Source organism: Aptenodytes forsteri, unplaced genomic scaffold (assembly GCF_000699145.1).
Source record: "Aptenodytes forsteri isolate BGI_AS27 unplaced genomic scaffold, ASM69914v1 Scaffold153, whole genome shotgun sequence".
In the NCBI taxonomy this organism is placed as follows: Eukaryota; Metazoa; Chordata; class Aves; order Sphenisciformes; family Spheniscidae; genus Aptenodytes; species Aptenodytes forsteri.
The window spans coordinates 630,461-647,668 of record NW_008796178.1 but is presented as its reverse complement, the minus strand read 5'-3'; the positions used below and the strand labels follow the sequence as shown (position 1 = coordinate 647,668).

Here is a 17,208-nt window from a genome sequence, read left to right as displayed (position 1 = left end):
CTCCTCATAAGACTTGTTCTCCAGACCCCTCACCAGCCTCGTTGCCCTTCTCTGGACACGCTCCAGCACCTCGACGTCCTTCTTGTAGTGAGGGGCCCAAAACTGAACACAGTGTTCGAGGTGCGGCCTCACCAGTGCCGAGTACAGGGGCACGATCACTTCCCTACTCCTGCTGGCCACACCATTTCTGATACAGGCCAGGATGCCATTGGCTAATTGCCATTAATTCCATGACTGTACCATAGATTTTTCTGGGAAGCTTTGGTGACTTCATTCAAACAAAAGGTAGGAGAAAGCAAGGCCTGGATATACTTTTTCTGTGAGTATCATGCGCACATCTTTTTGAAAATGTAGTTTCCCGCAAAAGTAAATATTTTACGAAAGTGTCTGCCTTCTAGCTAGAGATTTCATGTTATCATGAAACCCATTCTTCAAAAGCTTTACAATAAATGCCAAAATGTTCTGCTAGAGAAAGTGTAATTACTATTTGCATAACAAATAGTGGACCGAGACACAGAAGGGTTAAGTGGCCTGTTCAGTACCACTCAGGTTGTATCTGTAGCACAGGTTGGAACGGAACCATCCTGAGAGTGACTGCTATGCCTTAAGAACATGATATGAATAGTGCATGTAGTGCTGCTGTCCCTACCACTGTGCTGAGGGGTCAGCACAAGATCTATGCACCACTTAATCTCTCTTAGTCTCTGTTTTTAAGGGTCTAAATAGGTCTCTGACTGGTTCTCTGCACAAAGGTACATTTCACCTTAAAAATTTTGGCAGCTCAATTAAGAACTTAATGAAAGATTCATTTTTATTTCTCCGCTGACAATCCACAAGAGCGTAGCCATCCTGTTTGTCAGACAGTGTAGTTCTGCCCTAGAAGCTGTACTTGAGCAGTTTGTAAGCCATGGATGAATTGAGTATTATTCTGGAAACTTCAGCAGTCTACTTGTCCTTGCTGTTGGGGACAGAAGCTACCTACTGCTGCAGGTTCCCATATAACACAAGGAAGTGCTAAATCTTACCCAGAGTTTAAATGCTTCATTAATATATTAATAATTAATAGGCCTTCTAAGAGGCTTTTGAGCAGCAAATATTAGGAGTATAACTCTTGAATTCCCAATCTGCAAACCCACAGGCATATCTGTGGTCATTATTTACTGCTTCATATTTGTTTTTTTCTTCGTCTGCCACTATTGTTTCTTTCCTTTCTTTTTCCTACTCTTTACTTTTAATGTAACTCCTTCCTTCCAGCTGGCAAGAGAGGCTCAGTAGCTCATTTCATTGTAGATGATAACGCTGCTCCAAAGAACAGGCCAGTGGGGAGTGGTGAACCATAGGACAGCTGGCAGTACTATCCCTTAGAGATCAGAAAGTCACTAAGTTAATAGCTAGAAATATGCAATGCAACCAACCTGTAGCTGTGCTGCTGCTGAAAGCATCTTTTGCCTGGCTTGAAGTGCTGTTGATGAGGACACGGATATAGACATATTCTGCCTTAGCCATCTGATATCATCCCACATGCAAGACAACTGCAAAAATATATCCAGTTCAATCAGTTTTTGTTCTCAGCATTTACAAAAGCAGAAACGAAACTAAAAACATTTTGGACTTGGAAAAATCAGTAGACATCGCTCATTTTGAGTTTCTACAGATGGCAATGACTTGCCTACATAAACATGAAACAGATATTGAATCAGACACAGAAGTTGTTCTGTAAACATCATGCACCTATTTAAATTGCTTTTTGGACTATTGTGTAAAATTGATTTACTGTTCTTTGGGGTATAAAAAATAGTGTGAAGATATCTTGAATGATGTTATAACCATAATACCAACTTCAAAACTTCTAGTTATTTCTTTAGGCTCTTCCTCTAAGTGTGCATAAAACCTTTATGTACCCAAGTAGCAATCATTTATGTAGGATCATACATTTAAAAGAGCTAATTGGGCCACAGTCAGTGACCCAGTCAGAATTTAACCCATATAAATGGTTTGTGCAAATTGCATTTTAACATGAGTGAAATGTAAAGCACTTCATCATTTAGCTTTTTAGTAACGTCATTTCATATATTCAGAATGATGAGCTAAGGCCTATGCACTGCTAGCAAAAAATTTGTAGAAGCAATATATGAAATTAGGCTCCTGTTACCTTTGTGAACCACAGGAAATCCTGCATAACTGAACTACTGTGAGAGTCATCAATTTCCACAATCGGGATTTGATCTTCATTGGTTACTATTAAATTGTCTTTGTAAAAAAATATAAGATAAGAGTAGAGTCCCCTAAAGAAAGAAGGAAACATTGTCAAACACCTTTCATGTCTATTCACATCCACGCCGAATTTTAGTCAAAGAATCATAAATGTTAAGTTCTGAGGAGACAAATTGAATCATCCTGTCTTAACTTCTGTTTTATACAGATCATGCAACTTCAGCCAGTGAATTCTGAAAAATATTTGGGAAGCTTATCACTTTAGATGATGTGAGGAATCTAAGAAATTATGAATCTGTGCAAGTGACTGACATCAGTTTTAGTAAGAATTTTGCCAGAGCAAACAGTACACAATGGAGGCTTTATGTCCTTTAGAAATCAGAAATTTTACCAAAACTTTTTATCATTAATGGGCTTAGTTCTGCCCCCGTTTACTTCAGAGTAAATCTGAAGTAACTCAATTGAAATCAGGTGGGTTATTATGGATTTACATTAGTGTAATTGAGTGTAATTTGGCCAGCATATCTGCAAAACTGTTTATAGAGATCATTCCTTTCAATATTTACCCTTCCAATTAGTTACATACTTTAAGTAGTTGCCTTAGGGAATTTAAAGACTCTGGAGAGCTCTTCTGAAAGAATCAAACTCTTATCAAAATACAAAGAAGAAAAAGCGAACTGAACACTCCTGGCAATGAAAGAAGAAATAATCCAGCGTAAGCAACTTCCATTTGCTAAAACAAATTATCAAGGCTGAGGGTTGTTTGGGTCACACTGCGTTACAAACCTAGCTAAAGGTGTTAAAGAATTCTAGATGTGTTGCTTGTTGCCAATGGACTATTAAAACATGTTATCTGAACTGTGCATTTTATATTATGAATGAAATAAATACCATAGTTTCATTATTGAGCAGTAACAGAGGCAGTACTTCGAAAACACCTCAGTAACTACACTTTGTGTTTGCACAGAATATTTCACTCTGTTACAATTCAAATCCATTACCAACAGTAACAATGAAAAGATTCTATTGATTTCAGTAGGAACTGGAGCATTATTTTCCTATCAGCTGCACCAGTCTTACATTATGTGATTTTATCAGGTTCATTCTGATTGATGGCTGTTGCATTGGTAGTGGAATCTTCACATATATTTCTACGGTGCTTTTCACTATTACATAAGAGCAACAACTGCTGGCTAAAACTCAGAAAGTTTGGGAGATAAAATGAATGACAAACCGTTTCAGAGTCTTCACAAACTTGTTCGATGAATGGAAAAGGTGCTTCAGGCTTCTGGACACTGATTGCTTGCGACCAGCATTCTGTAATTTAGAACTTTCTAAAATGGAAAATAAAAAGCAAACCAAACCCAGCACTTAAATTTGTTAGTATCTCATAAAGAACCTTTGTCTCTTGAACCACAATACTAAATTTCAGTCAGTGCCCACTATATTCCTTTCAAAAGACAACATTTAGAAACATGCTCAAATACAACCTTTTGCTTATATATTCATTATCTTAGTGATATGTGACAGCAAGCAATTTCCTTACTTGCAGCAAACTCAGACTTGGTAAAAATGTTTTGCTCTTAGGCAAAGTATAGCTTGAACCAGTACCATGCACTCATAATGTTCAGAATGGATATGAATTTTGCAAGTGGTCTCAAAAACCCAAGAAGAGAATCGAACCATCAGTCAACATTTTAGGGTGTTGTAATTCCTCGGTTTCTGTCCATATATACCTTAAGCTTCTAAGAACTGAATAATTGGTGCCCTGGTGATCACTAACATCACAGCATCACCAGTCTAGTCTAAGTAAAAGCTTTAAGGAAACAAGTAGATTGACCCTCATCTTTCCCTGTATCACATTAAATGCATGTGCTTTTGTTTGGATTTTTTTTCCCCATCACAACAATTTCCACTCACCTGTATTGCTTCAGAGCTTTCACAGTTACATTTGCTCCCTAGTAATCTGGAATCCAAGGAAGAGGTGTTTAACTCATTTGTTCACTTCATGTCAAAGCTGAGACCTGCTGTGTGCCTGCAAGGATCTCTGGACCAGCTCTCTCAATAGAAGAACTGTATAAATTCAAATATTTGGCTAATATTCTGAAAAATGTGGTTAAATTTGTATACATTGTATTATTTTTCACTTTCATGAATTTGACTTAAAGTCTTTCCTTCTCTCATGCATGGCCTGAGTTTCCTTGTAAGCCAAAGAAAAATTTTCCAGTGAGAACTGAAACTCGCAAGCTCTGTGAAACAGCTGTCCCCACCCGTATACCTGTAAAGCAGATTTTAGAGGGGATGCCAATAGATGGCAGTCAGGAACATGCAGGATTGTATAATGTACAATGTATTGTCAGTTGTTGTTGTTCACATATGGCATTTAAAAGGAACAGGCGCTTAAAACTGTTTGGGGCTTTTTTTGCATTGTCTTTTGCGATGTCCCTCCTGTTTAATGCTGTTGTAAGAGAAACAGCAGAAACGTTTAATTTAAAAAAGAATGAATTCTTCAGATATATACTGTGATCTGAAAAGAAAGACAAAAAGAAAAATGTAACTGTGAAACTACATCTCGGTTTTCCAGGATCTGACTGTTTATTTGGATGAAGCATGGATACCCATCCAGACTGAAGCGTGAAACATTTTGAGGGACACCCTTCTCCAGTGGGGAAAAACATGACTTGTGAAGAACTATTTGCTGACAGCTGCTAATCAGTCTGCTTAGGTGTTTTCAGAGTAACGTATTTCCCACTTAGCTCCAATGCAAAATAGGAGGTGTCTATCTGTGTCTCCCTAGTGAGTTTTAAGTTTGAACATTTAAAGAACATCTAAATTTGCTCTTGTCAAAACCCCATCTGTGTAAGTGCTCAACATATTTTTAAATGATGAATAAATTTGCACCATAATTTGCACATTGAAAACCACAGAAAGAAGACACATTGTTAGCAATAATTACCACTCTGCTGAACAGCAAGTACAAAGAGAACAAGGTCCTATTGGGGGTGAAATCATACAATTCAGATGCATGAGACTTATTAGATCATCAAATCCATTGTCTTTCCAGTGCAAACTTGTTCTCTGTGGCATATTCCCCAATGCGCTGTTCAGTTTAGTTTTAACAGACTCATCCAAATCCATGACTGCTCCTTTGATGCAACTGATCTTGGTTTTCTTTTCCTCTTAAAAAAATTCGGTTTTCTATCCATATCTCCTCAGATAATTTTTATTTTACTGTGAACTTTTTTCAGTATAACACGGTAATGTAAACCAAATGCTACATGAAAACTCCTGTCTCACTGTTTCCTTCTTCCAAGGTTAAGACCAATTTAGGAATATAAATTTCATTCTAATTATGCAATTGTTATTTTCTTCTATATTAAGGTTGGAGGGAATGGAGGAGGAAATTGCTGAAGGCAAAGCGACATGATTCTGTATAAAACACCCAGAGACTGCAGCATTAAAATAAGAGGGCACATTACAAGTGAAATATATGTTATTGGGCTGTTCAGCGGTTTGGGTTTAGTCCACAGCTTTGCAGAAGCCAACAGCAAAAGAAATAATGTAAAACTAGATGGAGACTGAAACTCTCCTACATTGCTATTTGCTTTTGTTTTACAGTACAGTGTGTCTAGAAGCCAAAAAACATGGAGCTGAGATTAGGGGATAATTTGGATCTACAGGAAATGGAACTTTGTCTGTTATTTAATTAAGTAATAAATAACACAGAGTTACCTTTATAGAAAAGCCCCAGTAACAACAAAGTAAGTTTATATTAACAAATGACACAGCAATAGAGTCGTGAGCTCTTTTAACAGAAGCTCAGGAGCGAACAAATTGTGGCTGAGATTAGAGAATTTCCAGTGATTTAGATCAGAAGCATTGAAACCTGGATTATAGTAGGCAATTAGCTACAAAGGTATATTTACAACATTAGCGGGTTTTCTCTTCTCAGGTAGGATATATAAATGTTTCTTTGCAGTTCACTTAAATACAACAGATACTTAAAAGTAACATAAGGCGGTTGTGGAAGAATAAGAACAAACTTGCACGCTCAGGCTACTAGTATGCATCTGGGGTCTCTGCTCTAGAGGAATGTCTGTTATGCTGTGCCATTTCTCTGAGGAGGAAGATCATCTGGAATTCTTTGTCCTATCACTAGACAAGTGGGTGCCTCTCCTCAAGTGCGGCAGATGTGAAGTAAATGGAATTACCTCAGTGCAAAATTATCTGAGATCTTAGCCCCACAAATCAGACAGCCTGTGGAACAGCTAGATATCATTTAGGGTGACCCTGAGTAAGGAAGCAAATTAGCACAAGATGAGCTAGATCCCACTGAAATCCTAGTGGAGGGCATAAAATGGGGTTTAGAGTTTTCACTAACTGTGTAACCTTATGAAAATACATCAAATAGCTGGAAACTTCCAGACAAATTCAAACTCAATTTAAAGCTGCATATTTTTAGCAGTGCAGACAACTGACACTGGGATAATGTGCATGGAGACATAATTCCACGCAGAAGTTAAAGGCCTAAGTAGTGGCCAGAAACTTCAATAGCTTGAGACCATGATAGATTCTGTATTATCTCACCTCAAGGTGGGATGTCTTTCAAAAGAAAATTCTTGTGAAGAAGCTATTGGCATGACAGTCATATTACTGGATGGTGTATTTTGGATTACAAAGTCAGGCTCAACAGCTGAAATTGTAACTTCTTAAATTCCCCACCTGAACTTCTCAGTCTATGGCTTGGCTCTCAAGCCTGCTTTTGTATATTCTCACAAATAATTATAATCTAAACATTTTAAACGCCTGGTGGAATCAGAGATCCTTCTCTCTGTTAAATGCAGTAAAACTATGCGCTCTGCCTGTGAATCAAATTACAATTAGAACATTTTTATTTCACCTCTGACTGGTCTAGTAAAATACATTTCAACCAAATTTCAGAAAGAAAATATCTGGTAAGCATTTTACTGAAGAGTTGGGTTCCTTTCTTAATGAAGCATCACACAATTACTTAATCCACTCAGAATTGTTTAGAAAGAATGATCTACAAGAAAAAAATACTTAAAAAATACATTTGAAGTGTTGCCAGGACATACAATTGTAGTAACTCAGTTATGATAGTCTGTAGCATGGTATTATGGAGACAAATGGATGGCTGTTGTTTGTAATCATGAGGGTTTTCCAGAAGATTAAACAGATGAAAGCAAAGCTTCCTAAGTAATTCCCTAGGAGATTTCATCATATCACAGAGCAGGTTCAAAAGCAACAGCTGATCTAATTCCAAAAGCTCTTAAACTCACTGAACATTCCAATGTATTCTTCCTCGTATTTTGGTAAGCTTGTTTTCTTCAGCCCCTGCAATGCAAAGCATAGGGCAAAAGGCAGGCTGCAGTGCAAAGCCTGAATGAACAGACTTGGGCAAGAGATCTGCCTGGAATCTGGGCAATTTAACCCTCCCTGATCATGCTGGAGCAATAGCACACAGCCTTGCTCTTCTAGCTCCTCTGTATTCTGAGGCTTTTGCCTATGTTATCCAAGTAACCTCAGACCTTTTAGATCGATTACCTTCTCAGTTTTTTCCACCTCCCTTGCACTCCTCCTCCACTCTCCTTCAACCAGCCTGAGCATCATGAGTGTGATAACCCCGCAGAGGAATCACTCAGTGAAAAGTCAAGGTGCCAACACCCCAGGTTTGAGTCCTGTCATTGGACATGAGGAAAAATTTCTTTACTGAAAGAGTGGTTAAAGATTGGAACAGGCTGCCCGGGGAAGTGGTTGAGTCCCCATCCCTGGAAGTATTTAAAAGATGTGTAGATGAGGCGCTTAGGGACATGGTTTAGTGGGCATGGTGGTGTTGGGTTGACGGTTGGACTCGATGATCTTGGAGGTCTTTTCCAACCTTAATGATTCTATGATTCTGTCTCTGTCTTCACCTAGCTTTAATTCATGCAGAGCTTGATTCTGCTCTCATTTATAAACCACAGCAAATCAATGGTTGTAAGCAGATTCAAGGATACCCTACAAACAATGTCCAGCTATTTACTGGCATCTCTAAAATGAATGAGGAAGACAGAGGTTACAATATTAACGTATAATCAAAGAAGAGTGTGGTAAAGAGAAGCATGATAAAGAATGGATAAATGCCTGGGCAGGTCCTCAGCTTATGTATAACAGCATATCCATGCTGACTTCTGTCCATGTCAGTCAAATCATGCTAATTTACATTAATTAAGAATCTAGCTCAGGCCTCTGTATTATATGAAGCGAACGCCATTATTTGGGCTTTTTAGTCATACACAGTAGCTTATCTCAGATCCTTGATCAAACTCCTCAGATTTCACTGAGGTTGATAAATACCAGAATCAAATTTCAGAGTCAAAGTGATGTCATAATTCTTACATTTGCTGCAAACTCTTTGTCTTGATTCTTTACCAAATTACTGAAATATAAGGGATGGACATCAGTCATATATTTAAGGCAAGTTCCAAAGGCTCTTCTATTATGTTACAATCCTGATTTATCCAAAATATACTACTGTGTAATGCTAGCATTACAAGCAATTATGAGATTTTTATTTGGTTGGAGGCAAGGGTGTTGCTCAGGCTGGCTCCACAGTGTAGTACTGCCACATGTAAGCTCCCACATCCTCTTTCAGACATGCAAGAAAATGTTCTGAGCTAAACAGATTTTCTATATTGTTGTTATTTATTATTTAAGGAAAAGGAGTTAGGAAATCAACAACAGAGTTGTCTGTGCTTTGCTTTGAGACTGAGGTTAATTTCTGGAGCAGTGAAATTTTATAAGAACCAGGCACTGGTGTCAGATTCTCAAAAGGAGGGATTTTCTGCATGTTGTTTATAACTGCTTCTGTTCTGGGCTGGTATGTCAGTAAAACAATTTATACTAAGAATATTCTCAGATACTTTATCTCTTGTTCCCTGTTGACTAGGAAGGTGGCCTGAAAGACCTGAGATATGTACTAATTTCAGAAAGGAAAAACTGTACCATGTAAAAAAGACTTTAATAGCATGAAAAAGCTAGGTAAGAGAGAGAATACATCATCTGTATTTTCAGTACCAAGGCCACCTGCAAGTGATAATGCTTGTATGAATTTTAATTAGGGAAACAACATTTTCTTACAATATCTCCTTTCCCTTTCCAAGCAACATAGCTGAATAGTTTAAGTTGCTATGGTTACAATGGGTTGTGGCAGACTGTGGATCATCGTGATAGTGACATATTTGCACGTAAAGAACAAAGGCCGCATCTTTCCATTTCAGCCAGATGATTTTAGCCCTAAGTATTTCTGTGATTTTAAATCAATTGATGCAGCTTGACATAACAGTCATACTAGGTGAAGAAAAATGAAAATTCATGGTAGTTCAACTTTTCAGTTTAAAATAAGTTCCTTTGCAATGAAGCATTATTCCAGTTAGAAGTTTATTTTAAGAAAATAAATAGTACTTTTCAACAATCCATACAGAACAGGAGTTTATATATATGCTTTAAAAAGAATGCCAAGCTGTTGCCTTGGCTCTTGAGCTATTAAAGGCACAGTCTGTTTCTCATGAATGATGAGCAAAGAGCTGGCTGAGATTCGAACTCTCTCCTAGTTTTGATCCATTCTATTTAAAAATGTAGCAATCTTATCTTCCCGCTGCATTGTGCAAGTATTTTTCATTATAGATTGGCATCACATCCACTAGAGTACTTAGTGTCTTCCATTTGGAGGCAGCCAAGTCCCCTCTTTTTATCCAAAACAGTTGTTAACTCTCTAAAGTATTTCTTTATATGAAAAAATAAAAGAGCGATCCTTGAAACATTTTAGTGGAATCCTGTGTGAAACTAATTTGTAGGAAAAAACAAATCAATAGGTGTGTAGGGTACAGAGGGAGAAAGGGTGTGTCTGTGCTTGTGTGCGTTCTAGCTTTCAGATGTTTTCATCCAACTAATTTCAAGGGTTAAGAGCAAGATAGTGCACTAAAGTGATTCCAGATGGGCCAATATTAATATCTTTCTTTTCCTGATGAATGAGAAGGTATGACCTAGTTAGAAAACTGCTAAAATTACAGGCGCCACAGAGGCTTCAGCTGGTGCCCTACCACATAGATATTTATCCTTACCTCTGCAATTATAATGCTGATGAGCTGCTCGAACCTGCTGAAGGAGACGTTCCAGGGCCTCAGTGTGTCCCCTGTGCCGAGGTTCTCTTCCACTGCAGTCTTTCCAGTCTATTGAACAAAGGAAATAAACAGAAATGAAACACAAAGGAGCAGGAGAAGGTTTTAAAATATTTTCTTGCCTCTGATACTTCTTGGCTTTAGAGGAGTTTTACATCTGGGCACGCAGGACAAAATGGCAGTTGTTTTTAAGTCTGCTGTTGTTACTTGTATAAGTAGTTTCCTTTGCCTTGTGCCAGCTAGGTAATTAATCATAATGATTATTAACAAAGAGCTCACAATCAGCTCCTAGAAGCTCCTGTAGTGACTGACTAGACAATGGCTATTTCTCTTCAGTACATAAATGGCCTCTGTTGCTGTAGTGTCAGAGCTGCTCTCAGCCTCTACCGTGCTGACACTGTCAGTACCTCACTAAGATCACACTACTGCTCCTTCTGCTTTTTGTTGAGACACCAGGAGGCTAAATGACTCTCCTACAGTTATATAGGAAACTGATAGCAAAGCGGAGAATGAACATCTTCCTACATCCAGAGCTAGCTCTGTAGCCAGAGAAACATGCTCTGAGTAAAATCGCTTCTGAAAATGTGCTCCCAGCAGAGGCCTGAACAAATGCTGGCAATTCCTGCCCTAGAGTCTACGGTCTGCTCAGCACTGCACTCATGAGGCAAGAAGCTGCGGTTTCTGTCCCACATACCTTCAACCTACAAAAAACTTTGTTTTCACTCATTTGCTGCTAGCTACAATCTCAATCTTGATTTAGAAGAACAGACAATCTCATCACAAATAGGAGGATGAAATTGTGTGTATCAGAGAGGAGCTTTTTAATTCCAGACTTGACTATTTTCATACTTTAATTATAATGAGAAAAAAGTATCGCACCAGTTTCCTGACTCAAAGTAATGATGGATCAAGGTATTAAGAGATCTGTCTGCAAGGGAGACATGCTGCCATCTTGCTGGCATAGAGGCCATGTATGTATTCACAGCCACCAACAAACAGTTTGCTCACTCACTAAATATACAGATCTAGTTTCTCGTGCAAGTTTGGAGTCAAGCATTCCTTCCAATGGGATCATTGTGCCAGGGGTAAAAATATGTATTTGCTGCATTTAGTATAGCAGCTAGAGTAAGCCCCATGAAAGGGTGGACAGAGAAGACATTTGCTGTCCTGATAGCCTGTGGGCAGTTGTAACAGCTGCAGAGTGGCTATCCTGCATGTTGTATGCTATTGCAGAGATCAAGGGCCAGCTGCATTTATAGCTCTGTGTGGGGAGGCCAGTTCTTAGATCTCCTGTGAGCAGCCAAGAGGAACCAACTGGAACTCACCAATCTCAAAGTGCTTTGGTGTCATCAAACTGGTAGAGTTTCGAACAACCTCATGATTTCTCTATCCCAGTGGTTTCCAAACTTTTTGAGCCTCCAGATTGCTGACTACCTTAAAAATGACATGGAAATCAGACCAGCTTCCCTCATTGTCCATCACTCACATGCTAATCAATAAGCCTAGAAATGTTACTATCTACTATGATTTCACAGACCAGCTGCCCAACACTGGCCACCACTTTCCAGGCTGCTACTGTGTATGTGGGGGAAACAGGACAGTGGCAAGCATTCACTGTCATGCTACACAGATGTGTCTCCAAGGATGTCACTAACCTTTGATGCTCTGGGATTGGAATGGATCAGGATTAAGCCCTGAAGCTTTCATTTCCCTTGCATATTCTTCTGGCTGCCATTACAGACAACTTTGTAGAGTATTAATGTATTCACATTTAATTTTTAGCTTAGGGCCATATTTTGTTATGCAACGCTGTGTAATTTCAGGTTGCTGCCTTCTTGCCAAGCACAAATCTGCTAGTTTTCAAAACCAGTGGTGAAGGCAGTCACCTGGATAAGGAAGTTCTGCCCCCAGTAACTGCTGTGGTAAATAGCATCTTGTTTCTCAAGCTAAAATTCTGATGTTAGTATTACTTAATGAAAGAATTTACATTTAGGCTCTGATGGTCTCACTTGTTGTGAAGCTTAAGCCTGTGTCACTAAGGATACTTAATGAAAATACCACATTCTTGCCAGCTATCTATATACAGTGAGCTGAGTCTGCCTAAAGCTTCTGTGTTCTTCAACAAAGAAAACATACATATATAGCCATGAAGAAACATTTCTCTTTGCCATAAACTCACAAAAAATCCCATATATGTCAAGTGATGCTCCTGCTCTCCTACAGGGAAATCCAAAAGACTCCTTTTGTTACCTTGGCTGCCTTTCAGAGAAACACCACCACAATGATTGTCCCAGGCACTTTGTTAGTACTCCCATGGATGGTACTGCTCTCCCTGGTGGAAGCAGGGACTTCACTGAGTTCTGAGCAGCTGCACGTGACAACATGGCCCTAATGCCGGCAAGTCAAGGACTTTCTGCTACTCTAAAGCCCAGAATCCCTGAGACAGTAAACATGCGAAATGAACTTAATTCTCTGCATAGTTTTTGTGTTGATCCACTGAAATCTGCAGGAAAACTTCCCTTACATCCCAAAGCTTTGGAACTAGCACATATTGTCAGATTTCAGAAGATTAATAAAAGTGGACAAGAAAATAGGCAGGGAAGACAATGCAATACGCTCAAAGCAAAAGTTTGTATCGTACAAAGCTGTAGTCGTAAATGCCACCTATCTTGCCAGGAGTGCTCTGTTCTTTGGGGATATTTAGCTGAATAACTAGCAGCTACTGTAAAAGAGTCTGTTTCTCAGCTGATGTAAATTTTTGGTTTGTGGGGCCAAACCCTGTGTAGTTATACCTGGCTATAGTCACGGTAATTGCATGTCACGAAGTTATTTAAAACAACTCCATAGTAGTGAGTTATCCACATAGCCAAGAGTAGAATTTTGTCCCACAATTGTAGCACATTTTGGTCTCATACAGAATATTTCTTTAGCCTTGTTCTGGTTTTATGCTGGGGTAAACAAGAGCAAAATTGAAGCAAAATGGGGCAATGGTACTGTAAGAGCCTCACTTATCCAACCCTCTCCATTATGACTACTGAGAGTAGGTACAGCTTGCTTTATTTTCTCACATTAGCATGCAAGGTTATTAAATTGTTACATTAGTCTAATAAAAAGAAGTGCTAATGCAATAAAATGAAAAGTCCCACTTTACTGCATTAATCAATACAAGGGAAGCTGTAATATGCTGAGGCAGTTTGGCAGTGAACTGCCAAGTCTGGAAAAGCAACTAACAAATACAATGTGATTATAATAGATTAAAAATTACAAATGAAAAATCATAGTCCTAATGGAGTCTGAGAAAACCTGTCATAGGTTTGAAAAGGAAGAAAGGCTTTTGGACATGTCTGGAACATTTTAGTGCTTACAGTCTAGATCCCATCAACATGCGTGTCCACACTGGAGTATTTTACATACAGGATGCTATAAGAATGGTCCAGTGAATGGGATCTATAATGCTACAAGGCAGAATACAAAATTACATATGATGCATGTAAGTGTTTTGGTTCTAGCAGTTCAGATTCAGGTTTTGATCCATTCATGTACTGACAAATGAGGTTCCATATAGCAGAACTCTATTAAGAGAAATGAAGGTCAAAATATTTCTAGTTTTTCTTAAGTGTTAGTGACTAGATGACAATGTTCTGTCAAAGGACTGGAGAAGAATAAAAGATAAGACAAATAAATATACATATATGATTATTTTGCTTATTTTTGGGGGGTGGAAGGAGTTGAGTTTTATTTGTTTGTTTATTTCACTCCTAGATGACATGGCAATTAAATCATGAACTACAGAATATTTGTCTTTTTCTGTTCTTTGAAGAGGGAGAAATTCTTACAAAGCAACATCACTAGTCAAACTAGGAGGGTAGACAAACTCAACCTACTTGAAGGAGAAGCATATTCAGGAATAGATTTGCGTGGAGGTCCCCATCCTCTCATGTTGTATGCTGAAACATGGACATAATACCTCTGGCCCTGCAAATGGAAACAACTGGAGTCAAAACTACCACTTGACTCAAAATCTTGGCTGTAATAACTGGAAAGCAGTCCCTCCCAAAGATGTTTTCTTTGAAGAACTTAAATAGTTTTCAGCGGCATCAACTGATGCACAATGACAGATTGAAACATAGTACAAAGATTTCAGGACAGGTGATCTGTTCAAGGTTAACAGAACACACCAATTCCAACTGACAAACCGCAATCTCTTCTACCAAAGCCGAACCCTGGGAACTCCTACAATCAGACTTCAGGAATAGGGACTCCCCTTTTTCCTGTTGTGTTTAACAGAGTCTCTCTGCCAGCACAGCGATGGAAGAAGCTTTGTTTGGCTGCCACTGAAGTCAGTCAGACCTTTATCACTGATTTGATGCATAAATCTAGGCCGATGGAGAACACTTCTGAAAGTCTAACTTTTAATTTAAATATGTTATATACTTTGGAGAGTATAGACAAACACACAGTAAGCACTGTTCTTAATATGTGTCTATGGAAGTGACTGTGCAAGCTTGCTTCATTTTAGCTTAAGAACAGTTACTCTGGTTTGTTGTTAGAAAATGAGAAACAGAGTTAATGCATATTGTGGCTCAGCTCCCTGGAAGACAGTGTGCTTCAAATCAAAGATTTCTTCAGATAAAAGGCTAGAAAAAAAAATATTTTTTAGGAATAGGGACTCCCCTTTTTCCTGTTGTGTTTAACAGAGTCTCTCTGCCAGCACAGCGATGGAAGAAGCTTTGTTTGGCTGCCACTGAAATCAGTCAGACCTTTATCACTGATTTGATGCATAAATCTAGGCCGATGGAGAACACTTCTGAAAGTCTAACTTTTAATTTAAATATGTTATATACTTTGGAGAGTATAGACAAACACACAGTAAGCACTGTTCTTAATATGTGTCTATGGAAGTGACTGTGCAAGCTTGCTTCATTTTAGCTTAAGAACAGTTACTCTGGTTTGTTGTTAGAAAATGAGAAACAGAGTTAATGCATATTGTGGCTCAGCTCCCTGGAAGACAGTGTGCTTCAAATCAAAGATTTCTTCAGATAAAAGGCTAGAAAAAAATCAATATTTTTTTCTGTTCTATATAGAGGGTTTTATATTGTGCCCATTGCTTACTCTTTAAAGTTAATTCATTTTGAGAGCGCGTGTTTTGGGGCCAAGGGTCACATGCATACCTCCCCCTACTATAACTTTGTAGGCCTGATTCAGTGTGCAGTGAATTCAGTGGAAAGGCTCCAGCTCAGTGGATGCTGGATTGGGCCCCTCTGATGACGCTTCCAGTGGAAATCGTATTTTGAGCAAGCTTTATTTTCATCAAGTATTTTGTGAACCAAAATTTGCTTGCACAAATGGTCCTGAACAGCCTGTAGGAAAAAGACTTTCAGACACATGGTCAAAATTATTCTGCTTAAGAATCCATATGAATATTCATCAATTTTCTCCATCGCTGACCCAGTTCTTATCAGTGTAAAACATTTATACAAAAATAAATAACAAAAATGAAAATTATTGCCATCAACATGTGTGTTCCTGGAAGAAGTAGAGGAGAAAGAACTGTTATTTTAGCTATTGGTCATCAGAGTCAGGACTAGATCTTTCACGAGCCTTTGATCTGCACTAAGATTATCCTGTGATCCAGAAAACAGCAGCTTTCACTCGTCTTTTCTGATCTCCTCTAAGCATGACAACTTAAAAACAGTTCATGCTGTCTGTCTATTCCTTTGTGACTTTTGGATTATGGATACCAGACATATTATGCTTAATGACTGGAACTTGTTGCTAGAAGAAAGGCACTCTACAGTTATTACCAACAGGGATGGATGCAAATTATCAGTGTCCTTGTATCACTGGGGCGGCAGGGGGCCTCAAGATCTAAATGAGCCATTTGGCACTTACCGTTCTGAGACCTGTGATGGTGCACCTCAAAGACTGAAGATTATCCATAATTATTTCACCAACCAAAGGAGAAAAGTCTTCTGAAGAGCTCCATTCCACTAGGAAACAAATAGCAGGAGAAAATCAAATCAGATACCAGTCCAAGCAAAGAAATCAAAGTACTTGAATCACTCACAGGTTAACTTTTCTCCTAGCAGTTTCCCATTCCATGTGGATACTAAAAGTCATGTTTAACAATAATGTTTAGCAAAACTTCACACAATAATTAAATTATATCTCTGTGTATGAGAGAGAAAACCAAAATATTGCTCAAAAGCTTTTCAGGAAAGAATGCTTAAAAATACACTGCAATACAAATTACATTCAGTCAACATTTGCCCTCATTTAAACAATTTCCTTTTAAAGAAAGAGAAGTAGTGGAAAAGAGTAGGTAGAAGATTTGGGCCTGCTAATGCCATTTGGCAGTTTATACATCCAAACCAACAAAAAGTACTGTTTTGCAATTGAATTGGCATAGGTAGGCAAGGGCAGAGAGTCATTTTGGCTCCACAGGTCCACAAAACTCTCATCACCTAGCCTTGGCTAATTTGTACAGGAATATCCTCCTTGGACTAGATCCGACACTCACTAGAGTCTCTTCATTGGTTTCAGTGGGTTCTGGCTCTCTTGTCCAAGCCTGATGCTGCTGTGGTCACTGAAATTACAGAGCTCCACGTGGACCTATTAAGTCGTATCCGCTTTTGAAGTGAATTAAATGGTGCTGGACTGACACATCCCTCCCAGCCCATCCCGCAGCCTAAATTACAATGGGTACCTTCACCAAAGTGCTCCCATCAGCTTGTACAGACGACTCATATTCCTGCTTAAGGGGTTATGAAATTAGTAGTCCTGCTGTCAGTACTCTTCCTCAGTACTTGCAAAA

At 38.7% G+C, this 17,208-nt stretch overlaps 1 protein-coding gene across 1 annotated transcript in view; it reads right to left on the bottom strand.

The window, feature by feature from the left end:
• Window positions 1-17,208, bottom strand: part of ANKFN1 (ankyrin repeat and fibronectin type III domain containing 1) — a 64,123-nt gene that overhangs the window by 19,328 nt on the left and 27,587 nt on the right. The window contains exons 5-10 of the mRNA XM_019474229.1: window positions 16,287-16,384; window positions 14,279-14,369; window positions 10,338-10,445; window positions 3,449-3,548; window positions 2,153-2,285; window positions 1,416-1,532 (exon numbers count right to left, since the gene is read on the bottom strand). Of these exons, the coding sequence (XP_019329774.1) occupies window positions 1,416-1,532; window positions 2,153-2,285; window positions 3,449-3,548; window positions 10,338-10,445; window positions 14,279-14,369; window positions 16,287-16,384 (647 nt within the window). The remainder of the gene's footprint in view (window positions 1-1,415; window positions 1,533-2,152; window positions 2,286-3,448; window positions 3,549-10,337; window positions 10,446-14,278; window positions 14,370-16,286; window positions 16,385-17,208) is intronic.